Source organism: Portunus trituberculatus, chromosome 49 (genome assembly GCF_017591435.1).
Source record: "Portunus trituberculatus isolate SZX2019 chromosome 49, ASM1759143v1, whole genome shotgun sequence".
In the NCBI taxonomy this organism is placed as follows: Eukaryota; Metazoa; Arthropoda; class Malacostraca; order Decapoda; family Portunidae; genus Portunus; species Portunus trituberculatus.
The window spans coordinates 10,130,360-10,147,033 of record NC_059303.1 but is presented as its reverse complement, the minus strand read 5'-3'; the positions used below and the strand labels follow the sequence as shown (position 1 = coordinate 10,147,033).

At 43.7% G+C, this 16,674-nt stretch overlaps 1 protein-coding gene across 1 annotated transcript in view; it reads right to left on the bottom strand.

The window, feature by feature from the left end:
- The window catches only part of LOC123499272, a 45,505-nt gene that overhangs the window by 22,292 nt on the left and 6,539 nt on the right, over window positions 1-16,674 (bottom strand). Inside the window, exon 4 of the mRNA XM_045247072.1 lies at window positions 2,144-2,251. Coding sequence (XP_045103007.1) covers window positions 2,144-2,251 — 108 coding nt within the window. The remainder of the gene's footprint in view (window positions 1-2,143; window positions 2,252-16,674) is intronic.

The window sequence follows — 16,674 nt, the reverse complement described above, 5'->3', positions numbered from 1 at the left end:
AGCTTAACATTACAGCAACACGTGACAGTCAAAGGTAAGAAAAGAAGAAGCTTCGTCAGAGCCCAGCCAGCCACACATCACTGCTTACACCATAAAAGGCAATCACATCACCATAACGGCACTCATAAATCCCCACAAGCAGCATAAAAGCCATTAATGTTCAGAGGAAAAGAAGAAAAAAAAAAAAAACCTAAAAGTAGCGACAAGTACTAACTGTCAACACGGAATTCAAATCTTACAATGCTTTTCAGATTTACAAATGATGGCGCTCATCGACGCCTGGCCAAGTGACGTCACGGATGACAGTCACTTGCATGCACGACGGTCATCAGGGAACGAGGAAACCCGTCCGCATCAACCACCATCGCTACCTTCTGTCTTTAACCTTCTCTACCATCAACACTTCCTCTATATATTTTCCTCTCTCTGCCTTGCCAAAACATCCCTTCACCAAACAACAGACAGTAACTTTCCGATCTCCTCTGCTCTCACCTTCTATTAAACTCTTTCCTCACCATCATCCGTTATAGCCCTTAATCCGCAATCGCTACGAGAAGCTGGCCAAGAAGCAAGTCCTACTTCTAAATAGTGCTTTAGAAAGTTACTTCTACATGAAAGTCACGAGAGAGAGAGAGAGAGAGAGAGAGAGAGAGAGAGAGAGAGAGAGAGAGAGAGAGAGAGAGAGAGAGAGAGAGAGAGAGAGAGAGAGAGAGAGAGAGAGAGAGAGAGAGAGAGAGAGAGAGAGAGAGAGAGAGAGAGAGAGAGAGAGAGAGAGAGAGAGAGAGAGAGATTCCTTGACATGAATAAAAAAAATATCCACGACCAAACAGTATAAACTTTCTCAACTTTCTCCTAACAGCCTTTCATCTCTTTAGAGCGAGAAGCATTGGTGGATTATAAAACAGAGGCAACGAGTAAAAATGAATTATGGATACGCACACTGGACGAACATGGAGTAACAAGGAACAAAGGTGCATTAGTTAAGAATGGGGACACAGGAGTTTGGGTTTGACTTGACTCTTCCAGAAACATAACCTTCGCTACCCAGACCTCGCGTGCACTCCGTAATCTTCCGCCAGCCCGCAAAACCATTACGTGGACACGAAACATAATCAAAATCCCAAAGATATATATAATTTATACAATAAATAACAAGAGTTCCCTGTATATTTTACGAGGCAGTGAATCACTAAAGGCTGCAATTAATCCATAATGACACCAGCTGACCGACGCAACACTCTTTGTTCGGTTGTTAAAATTATGATTGTCACGGAGGAAATTTTCTCGGTGATGGACGATAGTTATGGGAAGCAACGTAAAGCCACGGCATTCCCAAGTTTGCGGCACGGAACCAACCACCGGGGCGTTCTGAGGGTTGTCTGAGATGAAACTCAAGGGGGAAGCAGCTCACATGACTAGAGACTGGCTATTTAGTTCTCAAGTTACACAAATACAAGTTTATGCTTCTCTTTCTTACTAAATTTTCGACCGGTGAGGATGATGCGTGGCGGCGAACCTTGCCTAGCTCAAGTAAACATTATAATCTTGCATTATTTATATACGTATTTCTCCATTTACATAGCGGTTAAGAGAAAATTCTCGCTTGTAACACATATGCTATTGGAATATTTATGACAGAAAAAAAGGGTTTGGTGGTTATTTTTTCTCATGCGTTCGTTGTTTAAGAAAAATATAAAAGTGTGTGTGTGTGTGTGTGTGTCTGTGTGTCTGTGTGTCTGTGTGTCTGTGTCTGTGTGTGTGTGTGTGTCTGTGTGTGTGTGTGTGTGTGTGTGTGTGTTGGTTCGGGATATATTTCCATCTATATGTATTTTTCCACTTCTATTCCCGTCCATTTATCAGTCCCGAAAGACAAACAAGCCACGCGTCATCACAGCAGTGCGGAAGAGCAACAAAAATAAACACAACAATTTGCAGCATAATAGAGCAAAATAAATATGCACTAAAAGCTGGATAGCATTCCTTGACTCTCACATACATGCAAATTGAGGTCAGAGGGGAAGGGGAGAGACAGGGAAGGGGAGAGGAAGGGGAGGGAAGGAAGCATGTACGTGCCTGCGGTCATGCACTAACTCCCTCTCCCCTTCCTGCTCCTCGTACGCATAAAAAAAGCACACAAACATACCAGTGTGGATTTATGTGGTGGATGACGTGACAGGCGCAGGTGCCGGTGGGAGAGAAAGTGCAACGTGCGGTCAGGTGAGCAGTAAGTGTTGGAGCTGCTTCTGTATAACTGCAATGGAAAGAAAAGAGAAAAATGAACGGACTCTCTCAATAGAAGAAAAGATACATGAAAAATAAGACATACATTCACAACAGCAGTAACATTTGCAATATGAAGATACAAATAGGAGATAAACCTGAAAAGAATATGCAAAAGAAAAAAAATCATGCTATCTTACTTTATTCAACACAAGAAAAACTAGTGAAATACTTTTAAAGCAAATTTGAAATAGTGTGAAAAAGAAGAAAAAAAATACTTCGGACGTAAGTAAACTAATAGGTCTAGGTTTCTCTCTCTCCGGCAGCCTTCCTCGCCGAATCGTGACTAATACCCGAGAATTCGTCAAGATTCGTGAAGCTGATTTGACTCAGAACTCAAAACAAAATTCCCCTCACGCGCACTCCAGAATGAAAATCCACTCAATCCATTTTTCCATAGGGAGCAAGAGTGAGGCATTGATCATGATTTACGTTGTGAGTGGTTCCAGGAGGAGGAGGAGGAGGAGGAGGAGGAGGAGGAGGAGGAGGTGCCAAAAACGAGAGGAGGTAGGCAAAGGAAGAGGTAGAGCTAGGCGTAGATGGAGGAGATGCTGGTGGAGGAGGAGGAGGAAGTATGCGAAGAAGAGGTGGATGAAAAGATAGACGAAGACAAACAGGAGGAGGAGGAGGAGGAGGAGGAGGAGGCAAAAGAAGAAAATGAAGTGGAGGAAGAGGAGGAAGTGAAAAAGGAGGAGAGTAGAAGGAGAAGGAAGAGGAGGAGGAGGAGGAGGAGGAGAATATGAGGAAGAGGAGGAGGAGGAACAATTGGTGAACAAGGAGTTAAGGGGTCACAAGGAGCAGCTCATGGCGATGAAAATGATAATGAAGACGGTCCTAAACTTATGGATGAAGATAGTAAAGACGCGGACTGCCATGATGATAACCCGGCATCTTTATCAAGCTGAGGATGATGGAGATGATAGTCAGAGGAACAAGACCCAGCTAGAAATGAGCAGCTGTGACGGTGGCGACGTCTTAGGTGATGTTTCTATCCAGATAATGATGATGGTGATGATAACAATGGTGATGAGGACTGGAGCGTTAGACAGATGGTGATGGCGGCAGCTTAGCAGAGACTGAGGTAAGGACAGAGGGAGGAGAGGTGAGGAGGAGAAGGGGGTGATATCTCAAGGTGGGGAGAGGGATGGATGAGCAAGGGTATGGGGAAAGATGCTGATGATGCTGATTAATGATAGGAAAGATCAGGAGGACAATGATAGGTGGCAGGCAGTCATCACTATCTCCCTGACGACGAGAATAATTCACAGTCACTGCCTCTAAGGAAGACGCCAAGAAGGAGGCGGCGGGGGAGAGGACAGCGCCGTGGTCCCCGTGCCCTGGAAGTGACGTGAACGGACTGCTGTATGAATATAATAAATATGTCTTGGTGGCCACGAATACTTGAGAGCTTCAGGTAATACATTAATAGCAACGCACACTCATTCACACTCGACGAAAGGCTGCGTACTGTAATGCGCGAGTATTTATTGAACTCAGAATTTGTGTTGCGCCAAACAATGAATTGCCTTTACATTCTTCTTTATTGGCAACCCTAACGATATTCATGCTTATAATAATACCAGAGCGAGTTCTTGGCAGTTGTAAACAGAGACATTAAGTAAGCAGAGGATGGCTGAGAGGATAGAATGCCTCAAAAGTATGTCATTAAATCACAAAAAACCCTAATGTACTCCTTCAGGCATCATTAACAGGCCTCGCTAATGCACGTTCCGACACTTCCCGCCATAAACCATAAGACAAAATCACCTGTAACCTAATTTACGCTTTGTTCTCGGTTCTCACGCCATCAAAAGGAACTACTCACGAAGCCGATGCCAGTCCAATAAATCTGGTGCATTTGGGTAAATATAACAAGTGACTGTCGACTGATCCATTTATGTACCATTAGAGAGACGGAAGAAGCAAGCCGTGGGAAGGCACCGAATACGTAAGAAGCAAGCGGTTTATGAATAATCCATCGGGGGTTGTTTGTGTAGCGTCAGAGGTGGTCGGTGGTGGGCGCCATGATGGAGCTCTCTGAGGGGTGCTCTGACGACACGATTTTTCTCCTGCTTGTGGTATGGCTGCCAGAACCACGATGACTGCCGCCGCCGCCGCCACGTTCACGACCTACTACGTACATACAAAGTCTTAATATAAAATGCTCACCTTATTCTTTGCTATATGCCGAGAAAAGACCGTCCACCATTCCAGACTTAAACAAAAGTGCGAGATGAAGTAACGAGTTTTCATGTTCTGCTCTATCTATTTATTTGTTTATTTCGTTGTGCGTTTCTGCCGATCGATCTGTTGCCGCCGCTCTTCTCTCCTCTGCTCTACTCATCCGCGACTGCTGGCAGCCTCTTTGCGCCATTTCGTGATTATATTTAACGTTGCTCGGTACACATAACGTACTATTTAGGAAGCGACTCGAAATGTGCATTTCTGGCACTGACACTGGCACTTCCTTTAAAAAGCACACAAACTCATAGATATATATTATTTCCTCTGCATATAAAAAAAAATATATTACTCAACCTGATAGCGAAATAAGTGATAGAAGAAAAAAAATTATACAAAAAATATTTCCTACTGGATACAAACCTGCGGACAATTATCATTAGTCATCGTCCTCAACATTCTCTCACATCAGGGTTTCTCACAAAGCACACACAATCCCGAAAACCAAGGAAAAGATGCTATTCCGGGCAGGGGGGGAAGGGGTGGAGTGTAGAATGATGCGGGCTAAGGGCAGTATTGGGGGAAATAAGAGCAATATCGAGAGAGAGAGAGAGAGAGAGAGAGAGAGAGAGAGAGAGAGAGAGAGAGAGAGAGAGAAGAGAGAGAGAGAGAGAGAGAGAGAGAGAGAAAGAAAGAGAAAGAAAGAGAAAGAGAGAAAGAAAGAAAGAAAGAGAAAGAAAGAGAAAAGAGAAAAAAGAAAGAAAGAAAGAGAAGAGAAAGAAAGAAAAGAGAGAAGAGAGAGAGAGAGAGAGAGAGAGAGAGAGAGAGAGAGAGAGAGAGAGAGAGAGAGAGAGAGAGATTCCTCCAGCCGGCGTGACAGGGGGTTAGGGGGTTATTTTTTTTCCCAACTTTTTTTTTTTTCTCTCGAAGGGTGAATAGTCGCGTCTATTCTATTGTGGAGGTCTTCATCCTTCAGCCTGTCATGGTCTCTCCAGCCGCCTTGTTTGCCGGTGGAGACAGCATGAGAGGTCTTCATTTTCCACGCTAGAAAATTTATTCAAGTAGGAAGAAAATCCGTGTGTTGTGCGAGGCGTACATCGTAACCCAAAAACGGTCCACCTTTTAAGAGAAGCCAGCTTTTATCCTTGGAATACACTCGTTGAGAGAACTCTGTTGAACATTAGTTTTAACGCCGCAATGAAAGATATCAGCGTTGGTAGTGGTACTAGCAGCTTTGGTAATCGTGGTAGTGGTGGTAGTGGCGATCTTTATGGTTTTAGCGAGAGGTGAAGTAGTAGTAGTAGTAGTAGTAGTGGTGGTGGTGGTGGTGGTGGTGGTGGTGGTGGTGGTGGTGGTGGTGGTGGCCCGCCTGGTGGATGCAGTAAAACAATGTACAAGGCCAGGTGGGGGACAAGTGATGACATGTGAGGCTGGGATGTGTTGCATGGCTTCACTGCATAACGCATGACGATGATGGCCACTGCACCTGGTTCACTCTCATGATAATTGGATAATTTCAATGATAATTGGCATGTGATAACTAAACCACAAGACGCTTCGCAGTAATTTAAGTCATTTGAAGTCATTTTTCAGCCGCAATGGAAGCTGCCAGGAGCACTGAGCTCATCACGGCAGCCACGACAGTAATGAACTATAAACAAACTCAGGCTCAGACCAATCACAGATCTGGATTTTTTCTCACTCAGAATTTCTTACTCAATTTTGCTTTAACGAATATTAAAATACCAGGAAAAAGACGTAAAAATTCTGGCATACATAAAAATATGCCCTTTACAACTGAGACCTGACATTTATTTGCAACAAGCTAGAGGAGACCACACAGTTCAAGAAGAAACAAGACCACAACAATTTATCCCACATAACCAGAGACCAGAGCCCCAGATACGATACACTGTGGCATAAAAACACACACTCCACCTCCTATGTTCTCCACCAACACCAGAGCCTAATTAATTTGAGGTTTTGCACACGCCTGTTCTCCTCCTCCCCACTGTTCCCACAAAATGAGGCCGACTTAATAGATGCTCAGACTTCCATCTCGAAGGTAACGCCCTCCAGCCTCTCTCTCTCTCTCTCTCTCTCTCTCTCTCTCTCTCTTACTCTCCCATCCCACGATCCCCCACCCGACCCTTTTCCTCCTCTCCCTTTCTTCTTAGTCTACTTCTTTTCTACCGGTCTTTTTCCTCTTTCTTCGCTACCCTTTACATTTTTTCTACTCTAGCAACCCTTGCATTTCTTTCTCTCCATAATTTGTTTAATATTATCATTCATTTCCTTTATTTTTCTCTTTCTCTCTAAACTTTTTCTTCAGTAACATGAACCCCCCTCTCTCTCTCTCGCCACTCTCTCTCTCTCTCTCTCTCTCTCTCTCTCTCTCTCTCTCTCTCTCTCTCTCTCTCTCTCTCTCTCTCTCTCTCTCTCTCTCTCTCTCTCTCTCTCTCTCTCTCTCTCTCTCTCTCTCTCTCTCTCTCTCTCTCTCTCTCTCTCTCTCTCTCTCTCTCTCTCTCTCTCTCTCTCGCCATAGAGAAACCGGGTATCCCATAGGTTCTGAGGGACAATACCTTAACCCACTGCTTCCCCTGACAGAGATCAAGTGGTGATGGTGGCAGTGGTGGGGATGGTGGTGGTAATTTTGATAGTGGTGGTGGTGGTGGTAGAAAAGCAAAGGATGGTCAGATGATATAAAAAAAAAGAAATGTTAGTTGGTGTGATGTAGTGCTATAAAATTAGTAATGGTCACTGAAGGGAATGTAAATGTTGTGAATGGTGAGAGTACTGAATGAGAGGAAAAAAAATAAAATATGCAGTGTTAAAATCATTTATTAAGCGAGAGAGAGAGAGAGAGAGAGAGAGAATTTGAGGGCCCTGGAGTGGGAAAGAGGCAGTGGGGCAGGTAGGGAGAGGCAAGGGAATGCATGAGAAAAGAATTAGGGTGAGCTAGTGTGTCCATGAAAGTCCATGTTTAAGGGTGAGAGGGTAAGGACTATGGAAGGGTGAAATATTCTTTACGTATTAGTTCAGAGAGCATAAAATGGAGTTTGGGAGAGTGGCTGGGTGGCGTGAACTGAATAGGAAGAGACACAGGGCGAGAGGAAGAGGCTGGGGCGGGTGCGGTGTGTGAGGGAGGGGACGGGAAGACCTCGAACCCTCAATTCATCATCAGAAAGCGAGTCCCGGAGGAGTCTGTAAAAGGGAGTCTTCGGGCTCACATCTGCCCAGGAACCTCCCTAGAGGGTCTGGCAGCCAGAGAGAGAGAGAGAGAGAGAGAGAGAGAGAGAGAGAGAGAGAGAGAGAGAACCACCCAGCCAGGCAGACAACCAGCAAAGAGATAAAAAAGACAAGACGATCCAGACCCACAAAAAAGCTAGAAAAGTCTTAATTACGACGAAAACTAGAGAAAAAAAGAAAAAACTAATATTGACTTAATCTTTACAGTCTTCCATCGTTGCACTACATACGTTTGACCTTCGACTTTTATTTAATTCGTGGGAGCATCTCAGCGATTCTCAAGGGCGGGAGGCTTCCCGAGTGATAATCTAGAGAAGTAAATTGCCGGGAACAATAGGAACCCAGCATCTAGGGGGCGAGTGGACCCCCTACGAGGCGTCGGGGTTACCGGGGTGACAGTGCATTAATCAGACGAGGAGGAGGAGGAGGAGGAGGGAGTAGGGGAAGTAGAAGGAGGGTCTTTCGCTCTCTGTCCGCCACACTCCTCCCGAACACGCCCATACCTCCTCTTTATACACGGTCTCTCTCTCTCTCTCTCTCTCTCTCTCTCTCTCTCTCTCTCTCTCTCTCATGCACCTTCTGTTCTATTTCCTTCAATCTTTCGTTCATTCTCCTCCATTACCTTCTTTCATTAGCTTCCTCATGACCGTTCCTCCCTCTTCCTCTTCTCCTCAAACATAATCCTTTCTCCCTCTCTCTCTATCTCTTTCTGTCTTCCACTTTTCCTCTCTCCTTCCTACTCCTCCCCTCTCCTCCATTTACGTTTCCAAAGACCTCCCTCAGCCTACTTCAAATCTCCCTCCTTCCCTTCCTCCGTATCTTAATTTTTCTCTTTCTTCCTCCTCCTCCTCGTCCTCCACCTATTCCTCTGCTCCGTCATTCATTAGCCCTAAGAAAATGCTATCTCTGGCTTGGTCGTATAATTGGTTGTTATCAAGGTGAATGGAGGATAAATCAAGGGCAGTGTCTGGTCTTGTCCAGGTGGTCGAGGGGTGAAGTTCCTCTTAATTGTGTGGTCTGCTGCGTTATTTTTGTTGTTGCTATTATTATTATTATTATTAGTAGTAGTAGTAGTAGTAGTAGTAGTAGTATTACTATCATTGATATCATTGGAGGTACAGGGAAAAAGGGAAAATTAAGATTACTTTATTCTTGACTACTTTCAATGATGCCTGTGTTCTTGTTCCTTTCTTTCACGATTTATCCATTTGTCAATGTCAATCTGTTACTTTTGGCTGGCAGTACTGGCAATACACTACTTTTCAAAAGTACAACTACATAGAATCAATGGGGACGGTTAGACATACTAAAAGAAATGCAGACAGATAGACACAGAAACAGACAAAAAGATGCATACATACATGTTCACATTTGCATGCACTTGCTCCGGCGCCCGCGCGCACAACACGCACACACACACACACACACACACACACACACACACACACACCATCCTATATATTCAGTAATGCTGCAGCAAGACAGTCTGATAAGAAGCTGAGGACTTGACGGCTGTCAAGGGTTTCTATCAGAAGCTGATTAGTTTGTGCACTGTTTTCAGAACTGTCGCACCAATTTGCTCTAATTGGTGACACCAAAGCAATGATAACAATTATCCACGATGAAATACATTATTTTAGTGACTCGTTGCTCGTAATATTTTTGCTTAACATACGATATCATTGTATTACGGAATCAAATAATATGGAGGATATGTTTAATTATCAATCAATGTTTAAGATGCAGTTTTGTCCAAGTGAAATAAAAAGCTACTTTGGTACAGATGCCTACATCCTCTTTTGGCGTGAGATGGCGTGTGGGTGCTAGTCAGCCGCTGCTCCAGAAAATGAGCCTAAGGCCACATGTTTTCTCTTTTTTGTAACTTTACCAAGTACAAAACACAGGCCACTCCCGGCGCGAGGCCTGGGAGTGTACCCTCTGTGCCGTGGACACATTCCGGGGCCACTGGAGGGTGTAGAGGTGTGTGTAATGGTAAGTACAAGTCATTGCCAGCGTAATACCAGGGTACATCTTAGGGGCGGCATTTAAGCGCAGGATGTGGGGGACGCGGTTATAAGCTAATTACAACCTGAACGGCACCGGGGGACTCTGGTGCGGGTGAGTGGGTGTACCTTAACTCCCTGCGCCTCCCTACTGCTCTTTTTTACATATTTCCTTCTATTTAAGTCATATTTGCATGCGTACTACCTGAACTTTTATTTTCTGGTTCCGTTCGTTGCACAAGTCAAGGTCTGCTACTGATTCCATGGTGGTTATTCAACACGTTAGGGTGTGTGTGTGTGTGTGTGTGTGTGTGTGTGTGTGTGTGTGTTTCACTGTTTGATCTGCTGCAGTCTCTGACGAGACAGCCAGACGTTACCCTACGGAACGAGCTCAGAGCTCATCATTTCCGATCTTCGGATAGGCCTGAGACCAAGCACACACCACACACCGGGACAACAAGGTCACAACTCCTCGATTTACATCTCGTACCTACTCACTGCTAAGTGAACAGGGGCTATACGTGAAAGGAGACACCCAAATATCTCCACCCGGCTGGGGAATCGAACTCCGGTCCTCTGGCTTGTGAAGGCAGCGCTCTAACCACTGAGCTACCGGGTGTGTGTGTGTGTAATTCACTGTTTGATCTGCTGCAGTCTCTACGAGACAGCCAGACGTTACCCTACGGAATGAGCGTGTGTGCGTGTGTGTGTTATCCCATTTATAGCAGTAACGCTTTAAAGTAACATGTACACTATGGTCCCTAAAATATAAGAACACTCAGCTGTTTGTCATGTAATTCAATACGTGCATTTCATCCCACGTGACGGGAGAGTTCTTCATTTATACTTGTTTTCAGTGACACAAGGTACAATCCACCCTTCCTCTCTCTCCCTCCCAACCTCGGAGTGCCACTGCCCCTCACCCTGTATCTAATATCCAGCGGCTCCCTTGTCTCTGGGTCTTAATATCTACATTCCCAGTCTAATTCCTACCGTTCCTACTCCCATCCCTGCATTAATTCCTCCTGCCGGTGTGTCCCTCTGCTCTCTGTGTCCAGCTGCCTGTGTCCCTCTTTATGTCCGAGCCTCAGAGTCCATTAATTGCATCGGGGACGGCGTGTGAGGGTCTTGCATGGTTGGATTGCAATATCGCAGCCAGACTCCTGAAACGGTGCAACCTTTCGCGTTCAGCACTCGTGAACACGGCAACCATCGGGTGGAGGAGGAAGCGAGAGGTGAAGGGAAGGGAGCGATGATTTCTGGGCAGGAAAATGGATTGATAAAGTGGTTACGAAGGGTAGACAAATGCATGTAAGGAAGCAGACTAATGTGTAATGGCAGAATACAATGGCACAGAAAAGATCTCCCCTACCCCGCGACCCCACACGCACTGCTCCTCTCTACTACTGACGAAGGAATAAATGACGGAGGGTAATGCAGCGTGGTGACAAGACTGGCAGTGCGAGGTGCGCCCAACACTCAACACCCCTGGAATAGTAGATTTTCCTTTGTCTTTACTTTTTTTTCTCACGTTTTATTTTTTTTTTTTCACGGGACGGCAGGCAAAGCGGTCATATTTTCCTTGTCTGCTTCTGCCTATTAGTCATGGAGATGGGGAGAGTGTTGCGGTGATGGGAGGGGTGATGAGAGGGTGATGAGAGGGTGAAGGGAAGAGGGTGAGGGGAGGGGTGAAGGGGAGAAGGATGTGAGGGAGGAATGAAAGGTCCAGAGCTCGGGGTCGTAATGGGGATGGTAATTATATAACTGCGATACAGAACACCGAAACTAACAACGCTGAAGAACTGCATCATATGAGCCCAAAAATTGGCTTATTAGGGAAAATTACTAAATTGCCACACAATGAGCGTATCACCTAAAATTATACGTAAAAGCGTAACACGATACGAAAAAAAAAGGTAGTTTGTGACGTACCCAATGCATGACGACGTTCATTAAGGTCAAGTTTGATGCTAACACCACCCCCCCTTCCAAGAAACACATTTTATACACGTAACATTGTAGTGGTTGAAAAGAAAATAATTTTGTCATAGCTAAAGACAAAATTAACAAACAACCACCATCACCACCACCATAATTCACAATACCAACACCATCAACAAAATAAAAGACGCTATTAAGTCTTTGATAAGTGTTAAGAAAAAAAAATTAATTACTTCTACAGCCCCACATATATCCAACCGTTACTATTGCTATTACAATTACTACAACCGCCATCAATACTGTACTCATCACTACAGCACCACTATTACTACAACAATTACTACTACTACCACTACTACTACTGCTACTACCACTACTATTACTACTGCTACCATTACTACTCCTACTATTGATCAAACTACTACCCTTGCTACTCCCATGAATACCATGGATACATGAACTACCACTACTACCACCATTATAATAGTACAACTGCTATCACCACTATCATTACCACTACTGTTACTATTGCTGCTACCACTACCTTCACTACAACAACTAGTACTAAAACCCTCACAACAACTACTACTACTCCCTTCACTACAATAACAACTACCACGTTCACTACTACTGCTACTACTACTACTATTACTACCACTACTACTAATACTACTACCACCTTCACCACCACCACCACCACCACCACCATGCTGCGCCTTCGAGGTCTGGCTGGCGTGATGGCAGCTTTCGTGTTAATATGTTCATCAGCAGAGCCAGCTGCTGAGGACCGGAATGAGGGTCTGTACATCATCGCACACTCATATAGCCTCGCGCACGTCGAAGGCAGCAAGGCGGGGCGAGGGAGAGGGAGACGTTCTGGGATAAGATTGCTGAACTAATCGTTTGATCCACGTGGGATAATAGTCAAACATTTTGTATAGAAAGAGTTTATCTTTATCTACCAGTTTTTAAAAATGTGTGTAAATAATTACAGTTCTTCGATTTAAAAAGTTTAAAGGAAGAATCTTAAAATTATCAGCGATACTTATTTCGTTTTGTCTGAGTCCATTTAAGTTTTTTTTTTTTCGTCTTAGTATACTGATAAAGTGTCGAGTAATTTAACATTTAGCAATAATTTACCATCATTACACTAAACTTAGAAAGAAATGTATATTATAATGAAAACAAGTATATAGTGTTGATGAAATCCAGTTGTGTAGGTAAACGTTTTGCTCTAAAAGGAAACACTCGCTTAAGCTTCACAAAATACATCACAGAACAAACCTGTAATTTTTTTAGTAAATTAGCACCTGAGTGACCCTACCGTTTCCAAGAGTAACGCGCCTCGCACACCGACCCACCGCAACCCAACACACCAGGAGCACACCACAGACACTTTACAACCAGACGCTTCTTGAAATCAAGGAAATGCAGTTACATTTACAGCAAATTACTTATAATAATAGCCTCTTTACTATCTGTCAAAATTATTGTAGCGAGAACGATAGTTGGCGTTTTTCGTGTCGTAATTATGCTTGTTGTGACTAAATACATTATGTTAATAACATATGATAGTGTGCATTAAAGAACTAATAGCAGTATTGTGGCTGTGGCATAACACACTGACATGTGACCACCTGTTAAGTAATGTGCTTAATGACTGTGATATATCTGCTGTAAATCCTGCAAGAAGTACATTCGTTCCTCTCACTTTATTGTGGTAAAACTGCAACCACGGAGAGCAATTACCGCCACCTGAAGCTAATTCCTTAGTGCATATAGAACATGGCCAGGTGTGTAACTGAATCTTGTGCTTGAAGTAAAGTCCCTACGGTCACTGACTTGGGAACACGGATCTTCACGGTGACTTCAATCCCTGTGCATTATACCAGAGATTAACATCGATACAGATACGTATTTCTCTCCACTGCTTATCAAATAGATTCAAATATACACTACTACTATTTTCAATACTACCACTACTACGACTACATCTACTACTACCACCACTAATAACACCAACAATAATCATGATAACAGTAAAAATAATACCTAAGCGAACACAGACGAAAAATAATAGTGATCCATCATCACCGCGGCGTCTGTGTGTGATGGCCGAAAAAATAGAAAAAACTCCTTTTCACGGGCCAGGGAACCAGAGACGAGGCGTGACGTCACCCGATTATATGGCACGAACGAATCGCATAAATCCACATCCATCCACAACAATATTCTTTTCTTTCAGTGTTCGTTCTTTTTGTGTTTTATTATATTTTTATTTGATTTTATTTCCTTAGTTTCGTGATTTACTTTATCATAAAGATTCTTTACACGAATTATCAAACTGATTTACATATATTGTTGATTTATTACATGCAAGAGACTCCATAATGACAATAGCTGACGGAATATACTGTACTGCATACCTAATAGTTTGCATTTATTTTATGATGAGACCGATTCGTCATTAAACTTTCCATGAATAGCTGGTAGACAGAAACAATACTTGGACTAGGTATACATTTCACTCGTACGTTTGAACTTATGCACCCTGATCGTTTTCTTAGCCAAATCCCAAGCACACACTCGCTCCCTTCTGTGTTTACCTGTTACCCTAGTTCACTTTTTTCTACTCATGTATAATATTCTCCTTATAATCCTTCTCTGTATTCTACTTCATTCCCCACTTTTTTTTTCCTACAACCTAGACTCACTTTACCCTCCTCCACCCTACTATCCTTCTCATTCCTCTTACACCCTGCATGTTCCCCTCACTCTTCTCTCTACGCCGTATCGTTCTCCCTCTTTCTCCTACTCATACACTCCTCCCTCCCTCATTCCAGTGTCCTTCGGGAGCCAGCAGGTGGAGGGACTGTCAGCGGCAGGCAGGCCTCGTGGCAACATATTGTTCCTCCCCTCGATACTCCACCACCCAGATTATTACTCCTGAGGCAGACCTACCCTGCTGTCACCCCGCTCCCTATTGCCTTGCCCTCACCCTCCCCCTCACCTGCCGAGTAAAGACGAGGAATGGAAATATTTCATCCTTGTATACACAATACTAATAGGTGTTGAAAAAGAAGAAAAGTTTCTAGGCCATAATAGTGAAAAAATTAGTTTAAAATCTATATGAAAGGTCAAAATGTGAGAGTAATAATAGTACGAGGATCAAAGTAAATGTTAGTAAATAGGGCTGAGGGAATGAAAGGACACATAACAGCAAAGAAAAAAGAACTCCGCGTGCACCTCGGACTAAATTCAAAGCCCAGTCGAATTACAGTGACGTTTACAAATCAGATAATTACACGTGCAAGCCCCAGGGGTCTCCGTACAAGGGCACATATACGTGTCTATATGTTAGAGTGTGTGTGTGTGTGTGTGTGTGTGTGTGTGTGTGTGTGTGTGTGTGTGTGTGTGTGTGTGTGTGTGTGTGTGTGTGTGTGTGTGTGTGTGCGTGTGTGTGTGTAAGGAATAAGGATTGTCTTTGTCACCCTCAAAGTATAAAACAACAAACCCACTCGCCACTACCCTAAAAATACACCACTTACGAACATACACCGTAAATAAAATACAAATAAAATAATCGCTATGTAATTACGATAAATATAAAGGAGATATAAATAAAATAATCGATACGTAATTAGGAGACGTATAACTGACATAATGAGGTTAATTATAGACCAGAAGCGAGCCCCCCTGTCACCTGTCTCGCATTAATCACAGGTAACATTAACCTGCCGACAGGTGGTTACAAGGTTTATTCAGATGCCCTATGACAATGTTCCTGAGGGGGAAGCAGCGCCCCAGGGGAACCTTGCCACTCAATACCTGTCGGGGTGGACAAGTGGGAGTGAGGCCAGCTGGGGACACAGTGGGTAAGATGAGACAAGGCAGGAGAATATGAGAGAGAGAGAGAGAGAGAGAGAGAGAGAGAGAGAGAGAGAGAGAGAGAGAGAGAGAGAGAGAGAGAGAGAGAGAGAGAGAGAGAGAGAGAGAGAGAGAGAGAGAGAGAGAGAGAGAGAGAGAGAGAGAGAGAGAGAGAGAGAGAGAGAGAGAGAGAGAGAGAGAAATGAAAGGAATAAAAAAACGTGACAAAGAATAGTAGAGAAAGTAGAGCAGGAGGAAGATAAAATGGTGGATATAAAGAAATGAGAGTAAGGGGTTGAGGATATGTAAATACAGAGAGACCCTAGGCATAGAGCGATGAAGAAAGGAGGGTCGATGAGTGGAATGAATAAATGACGGGGCTTAAGTCTAACAAAGATATAATGAAGGTGAGGGAAGGTGAAGATGTATTATCGTGCTTTAAAAATGGGAGTGGATAAGAACGACAAGGGAAAAATCTTACATGACGCAACGTGAAAATATACCCAGTAGATTAGCTTTTTCTTAAGCAGCAAATTGCAACTTTATGGCAGAAACATGAACTGGAAATAATGGCAAAAATATGGATATTGGATCAGAATGAGACGCTTGAATATAATGTTGGTTTAACACAAACACACAAGTAAGAAAAGAAAATCATGCAATAATTCAGCAAGATCATTAAAGCATACACGCCGTTACAAAGCACACGATTACCCGACTGGACTAAACCAAACACACAACAAAATAACTACACGGCAATACACAAATTCGATCGAAGAGTGCAATGTTACAAAACAGTCTATTACGTGACGGCAAACCTCAAAACGGGGAAGAGGAGGGACTTAAAGTATAGAGGCTACAATAAACACGACGTTTGCGCTATTTGCCGGCCAGCCTAGGGGGATCCATCACCGTCTCTCTCACCACAAATTATTTACAAGTCTTCCAACACTTTATGGAGTAGACTGCACCATTACGAAACTCTGATACAGTGATCGGCTTGTGATTGACTAAGCGTGATGTTCTGTCACTGTCAGCACTGATGCCAGGTTACCTTCTCGCAAAACGCTACCTGAGTCGCAAGGGAATAGTGAGGATACACGAGGACGGTTGGCAGAAGAGTCTACAAGGCGTTTGTAACATCAAACAACAC